Genomic DNA, 14,544 nt, shown 5'->3' on the forward strand with positions numbered 1-14,544 from the left:
AAAGTAGGAGATGGAGCCGTGTGTGTGACCGAGTCGTGTGTGTGTGGTCTCACCTATGAGTACAGAGAAGAAGAAGATAGGCATGGGGATGTTGAGGACAGGACAGGTGATGTTAAGGAACCAGTTTGGAGTCATGGGGAAGAAGCGAAGGAAAAGGAGGAAAAAGAACAAACTGCTGCTATTTTCCTCCACCTTTTTTAAGGGGCGTGGAAGGAAAACATTGAGGAGCAAAAAGGAGGAAGAAGAAGAAGAAAAATGAATGAGGAGAGCAGAACATGCAGGTTCCTGGAGTGCGTGAGGGGTCGCTGACCTTTCTCTGCAACAGGGCGACCTTCTCGGGGAACAGCTGGATCACGTGTTGCTTTCCAAATGCAGCGGCAAGCAGGAAGCAGAACGTGGAGCCTGTGGTGGTGAGCAGGCAGGCCAGAACCAGACCCTCCCATGGCCCGAATATGGCTCCAGCTAACATGTTCTACAGGACAAACACAGATGAGCTAACGTGCTCAACGGAGCGGCGTTCCTGCTGTGGTGGCCTTGTCTCACCAGGAAGGAGGAGCCAGGAATGGCGAACGACTGTTTGTATAGGTAGGCGCTGCAGAAGAGCAGCAGAACGTAGCCGTGATGTTGTCGTTTATAAAACCGGAGTGTTTCTGCAAGCTCCCGCAGCTCCTCCAGGTCCGACGGGAACTTCAGCCTGGTAGGACAGACGTAAGAGAAGTGTCAATCAGGATTATCTCTGGAACCCCAGAGCCTGACATCTGCCCCCCACCCCCACCCACCCAAACAGGCCACAGTGGCAGGAAAATCTTATAACAGGATGAAACCTTGAGCAGGACCAGGTTCATTTGTGGAGGGAGCTAGCATGATAGCCAACTAGCTGGGAGAAGAGGGGGAGAAAGAGGGGGAGAAGAGGGGGAGAAGAGGGGGAGAAAGAGGGGGAGAAAGAGGGGGAGAAAGGGGGGGAGGGGGGGAGTGTTGTGGGGTAACAGGATACATTTGATTGAGAGACAGAAATAGTGTTCCAGCAGAAGGTTCCTCATCACATACACAGAAATCCCCCTCCTTTCTCACCCCAGTGTGAAACCCAAGCTCCTGGTTGCCCCCCTCCTGCTCCGACATGCGGCGTGCCTTCTCTGCACTGGTTTGGGGGAGACAAACTTTCAGCCGCGCCATTGGTCGGAGGGTCATGGTTGCATCTGTGCAAATGTATGTTCAGTATTTGACGGAAATGTGTCACCGTGGACACTTTTAATTAGACGTACACATCTGTTTATTTATACACGGGGGCCCCTGACAGGGACAAATAAGCAATAACATAAAAACTGACATAAAACCAGGCCTTATTAGATTAATAACTAATGATGCACACACACGCATGCACGCATGCATGGACGCACACGCACATGGTCGGTGTTATTCTATCATCCGTAGACAACCTCATACTTGACTGGCACATTTCACCTTCTTGCTATCCCTGTCTGTCTGTGCCCGCGTGCACGAACACAAACACACACACACAGCTCACACATGCATATGTAATGCTCTATTGCAGAGAGAGACTATCTATTCCTTCTATACCATCTATGGCCCTTAAATACTGTACGTGATGGGGAAGAGGGAGCTAACATGGGGAACCAGTTCAGAGGTTTTTAATATCCAGGCGTTAAGCGGATCATAAACATCCCTACAGTTTGGACCATGATCGCAGAGGTCAGAGGTCAACCAATAAACGATATGTCATGAATCTTAATGCAGATGTAAAACAAAGTACAGATAAGGGCAACTAAGTTTTGGTTTTAGCTTCATGTTTCACATTAGTAATTATATTGTCCCTTCATTATCCTACCGGTACTCCAGCACCCCCTCGTCCCCTGCTCCAGAGCCGGGACGGCCGGGCATGGCTCCCGGTGGAAGATGAGCCGACAGCAGGTAGAGGTAGACGCTCGCCGCCGCCAAGATCGCCGCCAGGCCGGCCACGGAGCGCATGTTTCCTCCGCTGAAAGTCTCCGTTCACCTCCGTCGGGAAGTTTAGTTTTAATCTGGGTGGTGACGACTTCCTGAGAAACAGAGCCGACGTGTTGCGGTCCAGTTGGTCGACAGTTGGGGGAAAACCAGGCGGCAGGCAACCGAAGCCTGCTGACATTCTGGCCGCGGGCTCCGGGTCACATGGCAGCGCGACGCCGGCGACTTTGGGCAACCAACCTCTGCACTTCACTAAAACACCGTCACACAATGTGGACACCTCCTCTACCATTGTTGGAATTAAAAACAACAACAACAACGATAATCAAAATGAAATATATCAAACGATTTATTTCAGGTAATTTAATTTGCATAGAAACGTGCAGTTATAACAATGGCCACTAGATGGTGGTGTCGTCTAAATCCTGATGAGTTGAAAACGTGACTCCGATGATGAAATTATGAAAAGTGACGCAGGAAAAGAAAATTTGAGGTGAGTGTAGCACATTATCGTAGAATAAGCCATGTTGACATTGGGCTGCATTTTTTGAGCATTTATTAATTTACAAAAAGAAGCGCCATCTATTGTGTTTATGTAAACAAATTTAAAAGGACTTCTTTTTATTCCCGTCAAGTCTTGTGATTTTCTGCAATAGAAGTTTGGAATAATGGTGTTAGAACACAGTCACACACTAAAATGTCCAGATTTTTATTCCTTTATAAAAAAATAAAGTTACATCAAATTTATATTGTTGTATGTCTTCTTCTCATTATTATTATTACTAATATTAGCAACAATAATAAACAATTCTAATTAAATCCCAATTGCTTTGCTGTGCAATTTGCAAAGTAAGCAATAATAAAAGGAAGGATCTTGTAGACAATGAGCCAAAACCAAGGTTGTATATTCAAGGTTTTGAATTTCTTTTTAGCTTTTTACATTGAGGTATGAAAATGAAAGTAAATAAAGTGTGTTTGTGGAACCAAAGGTCATACAAAAGAGCATGAATACTGCATAACATAAAATATCAACATACTCTGAAATGATAAAAAATATTTCATTTGTGTCCTATTTGGGAAAAAAAACAAAACGAAACCAAAATAATGCTGTTAGTTAATTTAGCCTTACCGCTGGGTTCTATGTTGCCCTTCTGCAAATCAGTCAGATTAATTGCCATAATCTGCGCTATGGCTTCACCCTCTGGAATAGCTGCAAATTTAGATTTATATCAGCAACAAATTCACAGCTTGTCTGATGTTTTTAAACTCATGGGAATACCTTGGTCAGCAGACAACCCAGCTGCTATTATATCCACTCCGACAGCAAGGAAAAGTAGCAGGAAGACCACCTGGACATTCATTTTCTGAACGAAAACCCCAAAGTTTAAAGCAAAACCTTTGATTTGAAGGGGATGATTTAAAATAAAGACTCACCTTTGCTTTCAATATGTCTGTGTGTGTGTTTGTGGCGTCTCTATTGTGACGCTGGCTTCAATTCCAGAGTGACGAGCTTCTGGGCAGGTGTGTCTGTGTCTGAAGAATCCAAAAAATCTCACCAGCTCGGTTCTGGCGAAAAACAAATCACTTGATTTACAGGTAGTCTGGCTACTGCAAGATGATTCAGTCAAGAAAAGTGTTCAGACTTTTTAGCAAATACATTTTTAGAATGAAATTAAAGTCCCAAATTAAGATTTGTGATTGTGAATCAACCTTTAATGGATCAACAGATCAATAGCTGCACAGTCAACTCAAAAGTCTACAGAAGTATCCCTTTAACCGCTACATTAATAATAACAATAGCAATAATACTAATCGTACATTTTATGTCCAGAAACCTTTCTGGATGCTGTATAACAAACAAATTAATAAATGAACATCACTTCAATCAACAAACAATAAAAGACATGGAAGAAGTGAAAGGACAGTGTGTTTACAGTAAATAGGCAGATCTTCTACAGATGGGTTTTATGTCTTGGTGTGAAGATGAGGTGAGAGCTGATGTCTTCAGAGGGCCGCTTGGTCCCAGTGTTCTATTGAGGGTAACACCCAGGTTCTTGACTAGGGGGCGGGGGAAACTGTTGACTCTGGAAGTGGAGAGTTGGTCCAATGAGGAGGACTTTGGCTTTGCTGTTCATTTTTAGGAGGTCAGAGGTGAAGCAGGATCTTGTGTCACATAGGAGGTGATGGAGGGGTGTGGACAGGAGTTATGTGTGCTGGAAAGGTAGAGTTTGGAGCAAAGGGGAGAGGGGAGGTGATGAAATGAAGGGGCCCCGGGCAGAACCCATGGGCACACCTGTGGTCTCACACACGCACGCATGTGTGCAAACATACACACACACGCACGCACACACACACAAAGGCCACTCTGGGGTTCTTTGAATTTATTAGTTTTTTCCCTACAAAAGAAAAAAAAAAGTTGCAACAAACACTGATGCAGAACAGAAACGTCATTGACCCGACAGGACTGATACAGCGATTCTGCTGCCCCGAACAACAATGAAGAAACAGGAAGTGATGCAGATACAAGAAATCTACATATACTGTAAGAACATTTACGTGCACCAGAGCTATTTTAGCTGAGTGTGTTAGAGTGGAGGGACTCTAAAATACTTTAGTGACATTAAGTGTTGATAAATAGGTGTTTTAAAAATGTTCAAATCCAGACAAGCGTGCTGATCTTTACAACTCCTCTAACCTGACAAAGCTTTACATTTAATCTCAATCTACACAATCACCATCCATTACAGAATTTATGGGTGGAGGATGGATTATTAAACACTTGAACAAAAAGAGGTGTTTAATGATGTACAATTCTTTTATTGTGTTTTTTTCTGCAGAAGAAAATCTAATAATTACCAATTTGTCTTGTATAAAGTAAGAGTCACAGGGGAAACAATTAACAATAACCCCAATTTTTTCCAAGACAATTTGATGGAATTGCATGAAAATCCATGTATTTTTTTCAATTTAAATTCGTTTTTGCATCGACATGCTTTGATTTCTTATGCATCATTAACAAACAAACCCACCAAACTACTCTCTCAGTAATAATATCTCACAAAAGCAATTATTCTAAATACAGTTTTTCCAATAAATGTCCACAATGCCAATAAACGGTTCAGTGAACCAGTCATTAAAATTTTGAAAGTGAAAATGAAAATGTGTGGGAGTTACACATTTAAAAAACTCCCAGAAGTGAACTGTTGTCTAAAGTAATACATCACCACGCAAACGGACATGTAAACGTTACAAACGCAGAGAATGTTGCATTGATATTCTATATGGCTACAATGTTCACCCTAACAGTCTGAGGGCTACCAGGCACATCTTTCAACAGAAAACCAGCAACACGCAACAACAAATCCTTGACAAATGCAATGGCCATGCAGATCCCTCAGAAAGGACAAACAACACATGTCAAAAAATAAATAAATCCAACAACCATCTAAGATTGCCCTTTTTCACAGTTAAAATGGAAACAATGTATAAAGACAGAGGTTGACTGCAAAACAACTCCCCCTGGTGGTCACTGTTAGGTAAATGTTGTCATTATTTTTCAGCTGTCATCAAGGCAGAATTTATCAGATATAATGCATCATATCGCTCTCTCTCGCTCTCCTTCACACACACACACACACACACACACACACACACACACACACACACACATACACACACGCACACACATACACACACACATTCTTGTACATCTATCTTTGTGAGGATCTTAAACAATCACATGCATTTATCTGCCTCTGACTCTGGTCATAACCACTACAACAAAATGCCCAATCCTAACTCTGTTCCAAACACACAATTTAAACCAGAGCCTTTAATTCCGCAAAGAGACCTTTGAAGTTGTAAGGACCAGGGAAAATGTGTTCACTTTGGGGTATTTTGGTTCTCGGAAAGAACACAGTGAGCCTATTGCATGTGTTTGTACTGTGGTAGAAAAGTGGAATTGTTTGGAGGACATGCATTATTATTATTATTATTATTATTATTACTAATAATAATATTAATTCCCATAATTTCAACATAATATTCTTAATAACTGAAAGAAATCTGACATCATGCCGCAGTGTCTTGTGACCAAAGAGGTGCATCATGACAGAGACATGATTTCACACATTTTTTTTTTTTTTTAAAGAATTTACTTTTAAATTTGCCAGCCTGAATTTTAGGGATTTCTGGTACTATTGAATAAGGTGATTCAGTAAACCTCATCAGTTTTTTTTTATTTTTATATTTCAACACCGAAATTTCTGATTTCAAAGTAACTAACTAAGTAGCTAGAATTAATGCACACAATATTTATATACACAGAGGATGAACTGACCTCTGACCTCGAGAACAATGTGTTTTTTAGTGCAAATTAAGGTGATTTAATTCGGGGGGGTGGGGTGGGGGACAAAGACAAACTTCCATTGCTCCAGTGAACAGTACGTAAAAGTCTACAGTTTAATGTCTCACTTCTTGCATCAACTATAAACGGCTCCAAGCTACATTTTGCTGCTGGGGGGCAGTTAGAGAACTGAAATTACAACTAGAGCCCTTAAAATATGGTGTTTCTGTACAATTAATAGGCTATAAATAAATGTGAACATGTTGACTTTATGACTTCAATGAATTCAAATCAATGTTTATGGCTGCAACATCACAGTCGTCAGACTTAGAGGACGGCACATTTGTCTAAAGATATCACTGTCTTTGACTCATTCAGCTCAGGATGTCTCACATGGCACATTTAGATCTGAGTAAATAATACAGTTGAAAGGAATTAAATGGGGCGTTTCTGCTGAATCTGCTCTTCTTTCTACAGACAAATCAGCTGGCTGAGATGTCACCAATTTGCAGTAACATTCACAGGATTCATAGTTAACACGTGACAAAAACTGAAATATGGAGGAGGGATCAGGTCCAGGAGTACCACGCAATTTAGATTCTGTACAGAAATCAGGTTTGAAAAGCGGCCGGGCTGTGCTGCGGAGAAATAGCACGTTTTCAGCCGTTTTGGGTGTTGGCCGTGAAAGAGGTGCGCATCTCATTTAGCGTCTGTTGTTCGGCGTCACAGCTGCTCCCATCAGCCGCTCTGTGCAACACATCAATAAGTGTCACGGCTCGGCCAACAGCGCAGGTGTAAAAAACAAATTAATTGTCCTGCAAGATGTGGTTCAGCCCCGGCAGCGGGGAGTTGCCATCGTCCCCCCTCTCTGATTGGTGTTTATAAAGGTCACATGGCATCAGAGGGAGCGGCTGTCCCTGCTGGGCCAGCACCGACTCGTACGACGGCGCTGCCTCCTGTGGGAAGGAGATGGATGCGATGTGTTGCTGCTCCTGCCGCTGCAGTCCCAGCGGGTAGTGGGAGGGGGAGAACCAGGCGGCACCCTCGGAGCTGCCGCCGCAGTACGCCGGACCATCAAGGCTGTCGTCTGGCTGCTCCTCTTCCTCTGACCCTCTTTGACAGGGGTCCAGTAGGGAGTAGGGAGGTGGGTCATCGGTAGGAAGGTAGATCTGAGTGGACCCTGGGCCAACACACTCATCGTAACTATGGAGACAACAACAATAAAACCCATAGTTAGTACTGATGATGAAGATAAAGAAGAAAAATCTATTTGTTTTGATTCGGCGGTCCATTTTCCATTTTTCTAGATTCATTTAGAAAAACGTCATCTCAATGCTCTTAACGTGTTTAAAACAAACTATTATTATAAAATATCAAATTTATTATATAAGAAACAAGGTATAGCTTTCAGTCTCCTTGCATCCTCATTTATCTGTCTCTTTGTCCTTCTAGTAACTCCATTTAATGCTGAATTATCCTCTAGCTTTAAAATGAACTGCTTCTCTTGAACAACTGAGGAAAAATAAAGGGGAAGAAAAGATACATTGACACTCAAACTAACATGACCTTCATAGACATGGTGAATTTTTCATCTTAACCCTAATCTAAACCTAAACTTAAAACCAAGGATTAATCCAGAAATGTGAATTTCCTCACTTTCCCAAAACACACACACGCACACTTCCTGCATTAAAGCACTGCTGAACTCCTCAGAAGCCCAGAGGTCATGTTTTTCCCTTCCTCACAGAGAGCCCAGAATCAAACTAAAGAGAATGATTAGATTAGAGTGTGTAAATAATGACGTGGATGGTGGAGGTCTAGGAAGCATTAAGACAGTGTAACTCAATCAGCTTAGAGGTAAATCAGTCTTCTGGCACACTGCAGCCTGTGTGTGTGTGTGTGTGTGTGTGTGTGTGTGTGTGTGACTGTGTTCTGTTTCTCTCATACTCATCTTCCTTGCAGGTTCAGGAACAGAACTTCACCCTAATGTAGCCTCACACCGCTAATCTGTGATTTGTTTATTTATTTCTTATGTGTCCTACTTGGATATCGCTGCATTTTCTGTGTTTACACACACCTCATCATTAAGTGTTAAAAAACAACAACAAAGTAACTGAAGGTTTCTCAGTTTTATTTCCTCTCGATTTTTTTTCCCTCTTCTTTGGACTAACCGGCCACGAGCATGCAAGCTGAGACATGTGGAGGTGAAAATTGGACATGGGGGGTGAGGATGTGTGTGTGTCTGTGTGTGCTGGGTGTGGGGGTTGGTGGCACGCAGTGTAAACCTCTGTGTCTTTGGTCTCGGAGGAGTTACCAGCTCCTCTGCTCCCCTGCGGCCTGCTGCGTGTTTGTTTCTGCAAAAACATCACACCAGATAGCGAGCGTGATAAGTGTGTGTGGATGCGTGTGAGAGCACGTGTGTGCATTGTATGTGAGCAGATGTGCTATACTGAAAATGATTCAGCCCTCTTGAGAGGCATCATAGGACTTACACAAGTGTTTCTGATTCCCTGCTCCATGTGTTTGCCTCATCACGTACCCTGTATTTGTCTTTCATGGGGGGGTCGTTCCTCTTCTCTTACTGTTTCTTCCTCTTTTCTCCCTCTGCTACCTCTGGCTTCTTATGCTTTTGTCTGTTTTTGTCCTGGACTCGCCCTTCTGCTTCGGCTGTGTTTGATAAGCTGATTAAGCCCTTGTCTATTTTTAAAAGGCTAATAGCAAGAGGAGAAATTAGATTCAAACACTTTTGAATTAGATTCAAAATTGCCTCAAAAAGGATTTGGGAACGTTTGCCTTCTTCATGAAGCCTTTTAAAACTTTTGAATCTTATTTTAACACACAATCTAATCTGGTACTGTTGTACCATCTAATCAGAACTCAGTTTATTGCTCTATTAGGACAGATAAAAGGGTCTGCTTCTGCTCTGATACACCAGGGTTTTCTTCTGTGCTACGATGTGGTGTGAGACCTTTTGCCCGACCGTGATGGTCCAGAAAGAGCTCAGGCAGAAAGCAAAAATCTTGAGTAACCTGCCCAGATTGAAAAATCCTTCACAGTGTTTGAAATCACTCCATATTACTTATGTACTGCATTTTTATTGGGCCTAATGTTGAGGACGGATCCACCCTATTTAGTGCACTCAGTGTATCCCATAATGTATTGTGAAAAGTTATTTACAACCGATGTTCCTTAGCCAAGCAATGTGTTCCATCATTTATTGTGGTAACACAAGATAAGCTACACTTGACTTTAACACCAGCTTTGTGTCCAAACGTGGGCTTCAACTAATTAGTCCACTTGATCCTACTTCCTATTTAATGACTAGGGAGTAGTGGACAAGTTTGTAATTTTGGCCAGAGCTATTGTTGACCGGTGATAAATGGACACTTCCTCCCGCAGCATAACAGCAAAGCCAAGTAAATATTTACGTTGTTGCAGCAGACACCTGGATGGATCCACATTATTACCAGTAGTCAAGAATATAGAATGACCGCATTTTAAAGAAAAAATAAATCAGTGTACACAAAAATATAGTTTCTTGTAAAACTTTTAGACAAAATTATGTCCCAGTATGTAGAGGAAAGACACTCGTGGGTCTCGGGAAAGGGAGGACCTCTGGCATGTAATCAAGGGTTGCTTGTGACGCTCTACCGTGCTGGAAACAGGACAAGTCAAGCTGTGGTGTGGAGAGCATATGGTCTCTGTGTGTGAGTGTTGCAGTGGTACAGCTGGCCTGCCCTTTACCACTGTGACCAGTCCTGTTCCTGTGGAGTAAGAGAAACATATAGAAGCTGCCTTTCTGTGTGTGTCTGCATGTATGTGAGAGAGAAATCTTGATTTATGCTAATTGACAGATTATATTAGTGCAGACTGCAGAAAACAGAGGTCACACATCTCCTGATACTTCAGTCTTATCTCTGAAATGTAATTATTTAGATTCCAGCACTCATTTTCTCCCCCACTTCAGTCCTGGGGAAGTCCTTGTCCTTGCTCTCTGCTGTTATCATTTCCCCTTTAAGCTTTCGCTGTTCCTCCAATACCTCCTGACACCGTCGTTATCGGTATGACACAGCAACCAGACACCAGATATTTAAAGTCTCGGTTGATGTAACTCGGTGATTGTAATTAAAGATTTATTCAACTCCATTTCGTAGAAAATCTGTTTATGTAACTACAGGAAATATGCTGAAGGAAACACAATTACAGCCTCGGCTTCTGATGTCAGCCACTGATATCATGCAGACACTCACTCAATGGTGCACCGTAGCAACAGCAGCAAACATCAGTTATTGGGGTGGAAAGTAGAGTGGTGGTTCATTTTGGCTCAATGCTAAACCAAATTATACAGGAGGTGGGCCTATTCACTTCTGGGAACCCACCACCAGGGGGAGATGGGAATTGGTTTCATCTTTGCAAACAAGCAAACAAACAAAAAAGATTGTAAATGAAGGCGGCCTTAAATGAGCTGTGTAGTGATTAGAACTATTTATGCTACAATTTCTTTCATTTTCTTGGGGGGGGTAGTTAGGTGGGTGGATGTGTGTCTGTGTCTGTTTCTGAGAGTGTGTGCCAAAGATTTCTCGGCTTCTACCTGAGAGGAAGTGAAAGATTTCTGACTCCGCAGGTGAGCGGCTTTATTGTGTGTGTGTGTGTGTCTGTGTGTGTACGTGCGTTTGTGTGTACGTGCGTTTGTGTGTGAGGTAGAGAGTATCACAGTAGGTGCACTGTTGATCTGAGTTTCCCTCAACCATCTGTGGCTCACTCACTCACTCACTCACTCACTCACTCACTCACTCACTCACTCACTCACTCACTCACTCACTCACCCACCCACCCACCCACTCACTCACTCACTCACTCACTCACTCACTCACTCACTCACTCACTCACTCACTCATCCTACAGGGTCACATTAATGACTCTAGTAGTTATTGACACAGTGCAAACAAGGACCTTTCCAGTTGTATATACAATATTCGAACGTATGCTTTTTATATTTGTGGACGCGTTCACGTACACATGCACATACGTGTGCATGCACATTGGCTGCTGACCCATAATCTCAGCCAGAATCCCTCACACGGGCCGTCCAGAACAATCAGCTTTCCTGCCAAATCAGTGTCATCTCACACCAGACCTCCTGTCTGTTTCCTCTCTTCTTTTGGATTAATTATTGCACCTCATCATTCTGATGTTCCATTACACAAAGTTAACATTATAATTGTTTCTCTACTGGGTTCCGGATGACCAGCATTAAAAATAGGTTTATTAGATGCTTGAAAGGAGCTGAACTGGCGCGGGAACATTTTTTTGGCTCGTGTTTAGGCTCCTCATAGATTACAGGGCACGATAGATGTGCAGCTGACCAGCTGATGGCCTCCATGATGGATATTTTCAGGATAATACACTCTGCCTGTGGCACAACAAACGCTGCAGAAGCTTTGGTTCACTTCCCAGATTAAAATCCCGGCACTTTTTCAGGGGCACCGTGACAAATGAGTCGGCATAAATCAGAATCCACATGGCAACAGAAAACACTGAGGAATTAAGAGGGCTACTTATCCTTATTGGAAAAATATAATTGTTGAGTTATGGCCAAGTCATAAATGTTACCAGTCACCACATATTCTATAGTGGAGGGGATTCTACTTTTGGGACATTTCAAGCTAAGTTTACACAAATCAGTCATCTTTTGTGGCATTTCGGTAAACCTGGAATTCTGGCATCATTGTGGATGTCGCCTCACGTTTCCAGTCTAAACACAACTTAAATGGCACCCGTGGAACCTAGAAACACTGGTCTTCAGTGCAGGTCAATGGTGGTCACCTCAAAACCTCCCATAAAGTTCTCAAAAGAGAGGTGACCCTGCACACCAGCCCTCCCTCATGACCACCACCCTGGTGTCTGTCTGAAAGAATCAGGAATACAAGTGGCTGAAATGACCTGAATGGAAGCTGTAGTGAGGCAAGAGACCTGAGGGAATCACTGAACCTTCACTTAGATGGCAATGATTGATCATGGTTTGGAGATCTAGAGACTGACCTGGACGTGCTGGATGGGATACATCTCCCAACTCACCATGGAACACCTGAGTGTTGGGTATTAGCTGGGTAGAAGATGGTCTGAGTCCCAATGCAACATGCTGATTCACCAGTAAGATGTGCTTTGACTACTCACACATTTAACAATGTTTTACGTCAGGATTATACAGTTTCCAGTTGAACGACAAATAAAGGGACTAATCAGCTGAGATATAATGGTGAAAAAGTTATTCATATTGACGCAGCTCTGTTGTGTGATCAACAGAAGATCGCACAACTGTAGGAGTTGGTAATTACCTCCTAGACTAATTTAATAAGCAGAAAAGAGATGACACGCTCCACCTTTACATTTAATCATTTGCATAAATTAAGAATTTCTTAGAGTAAGAGAGAAATAACCCCACCATGCGCTCATGCACATGCATGCGCACACGTGCACACGCACACATAGAGGAATGTATGTGAATTATTAAAGTTGCCAATTAGAGGAGCTGACATTTAGATCAAAAACAGCATGACATTGACATTTAACACTCTTTCCTTGAGTATTTCTCTCTCTCTCTTTCACACACTCATACACACACGCACACACACATAGACACACACTCATACACACACACACACACTCACATTCACAGTCCTTATTACAGGCACCAAAGGAAACACTCAAGAAGGAGCAAAAAGGGTCAAACCCAACCATGTGGCTAACCTGCGAAAGATCTGAATGGTCAGTTCCATTTTGTATTTGACCTTTCAGCTGGACAGATTCTGGGCCATTAGATATTTCTCTGACTGTCTGTCGAGCTAAAATATTCACCGTCCTCGCTTCAAACCGGATGAACCTTATCTTTTAAATGAGGATCTTGTTTCTGTTAGATCTGATTGTCCCAAACAAGCGCCTACCGTGGGGGCGAGTCAGGGTACAGGCTGTTGACCTGTGACAGCGTCTCCCTGTATGAATCGAAATCTAAACCAGGAGGAAAGTCTTCCAAGCAGGTAGACCTCAGTTCTCCTACTGAGCCTCCATAAGATAAACCATCCAGACCTGCGGAGACAAAGATATGAAAATAAAACATTCTTCCTCTCAGTTAGAGGAGCTCTCAAGATTTGACCTCTGAACCGATGACGGATATATTCTGTTTTACGTGTTAGTATTGATTAATAGAAAATCTCAATAAATCTTTAAAATAAATGGACCACTAATCAACGATTTGTTCATTTAATTTTAAAGGGAAGGTTTAAACTCAGACTGACCGTAGCTGGCTCTGAAGTGTGGGTTTCGGAGGCGGCTGTCTTTGCGCAAGCTGCCGACAATGATGGTGATGCAGGAGAGGAAGAGGACCAGACCTATAACAATCCCCGCCACCACCAGCGGAGACACCAGCAGCGACGCCTCCCCCCCTGACTCCCTCTCACTCCGGCAGTCTGGGTACTCCCCATGGCTCTGGTTGGAGCTCACTGCAAGCATACAGAAGGAGATAAAGGTCAGGTTTGCTGCATTCAGACTCATAAATAAAATTCTGGTACCCTTCTAGACGGTATCAGGAACTTCTGCAGCTCATTTGGGGCTTTACCATGAACCAGCAACAGATTCAAACTCAGTCTGCACCTTAGAAAAAGGTCACATCATGAAAATAATTCACCGACACTCCCCAAAGTCTGCATTGGTCAGCGTCTGATGGTCAAGTGGCGGTTGTGTTACACCACTAGGTGCATGCGGGCATTAATTAACCGATGCTGTGATTGTGTCTGTGGTGGTTTATTGCCTCTGCAGGCCGTGTTACATAACAGCTGCTTTGCCCTGCGTGCTGGTGTGTGACGGATCACTGCGGCACACAAGCACGCACGCACACACACACACACACACACACAGAGCCATCATTAGATTACAGGCCTCCTGCTCCGCTCTGTTTGTTTTTAAAGTCTTATCTGTCTTTTCTCTTGGCCCCCTCTTGCTGTCATACTGTCAGTGATACTGTGTTTGTCTGTCTGGCAGAGACGCTCGGTTCTATCTCAGGTTTTGTTTTTTCTTCCTTTCTCTGTCCCCAAAGTATTTGACTGAAACCTTGTGTTTCTGTGCACAAAGTGAGAGTGGGGAGTTCTGTTTGACCCCGTGACCTCAGGACTTTTAAAAATTGTGAACTCAGGAGAGCATCAAACGTTAAATTTGTACTGCTACTTTGTGACCTTACGCAG

At 43.0% G+C, this 14,544-nt stretch overlaps 1 protein-coding gene across 3 annotated transcripts in view; it reads right to left on the bottom strand.

The window, feature by feature from the left end:
* LOC130533360 (transmembrane protein 41A-B-like) overlaps window positions 1–14,544 on the bottom strand; it is a 29,099-nt gene that overhangs the window by 1,095 nt on the left and 13,460 nt on the right. For 2 of the 3 annotated variants that reach the window (XR_008952557.1, XR_008952556.1), the window contains exons 3-8: window positions 13,603–13,806; window positions 13,252–13,393; window positions 3,397–7,510; window positions 3,242–3,326; window positions 3,092–3,172; window positions 2,288–2,609 (exon numbers count right to left, since the gene is read on the bottom strand). Coding sequence is in view for 1 of the 3 variants with exons in the window: in XM_057046661.1 (XP_056902641.1) it covers window positions 54–192; window positions 311–472; window positions 544–694; window positions 1,847–1,986 (592 nt within the window). In the remaining 2 variants the exon portion in view is untranslated. Of the gene's footprint in view, window positions 1–53; window positions 193–310; window positions 473–543; window positions 695–1,846; window positions 2,610–3,091; window positions 3,173–3,241; window positions 3,327–3,396; window positions 7,511–13,251; window positions 13,394–13,602; window positions 13,807–14,544 lie in introns of those variants that run through there. The other variant, XM_057046661.1, reaches the window with a different exon arrangement.

The sequence above is a fragment of the Takifugu flavidus genome, chromosome 11, assembly GCF_003711565.1.
Source record: "Takifugu flavidus isolate HTHZ2018 chromosome 11, ASM371156v2, whole genome shotgun sequence".
Classification (NCBI taxonomy): Eukaryota; Metazoa; Chordata; class Actinopteri; order Tetraodontiformes; family Tetraodontidae; genus Takifugu; species Takifugu flavidus.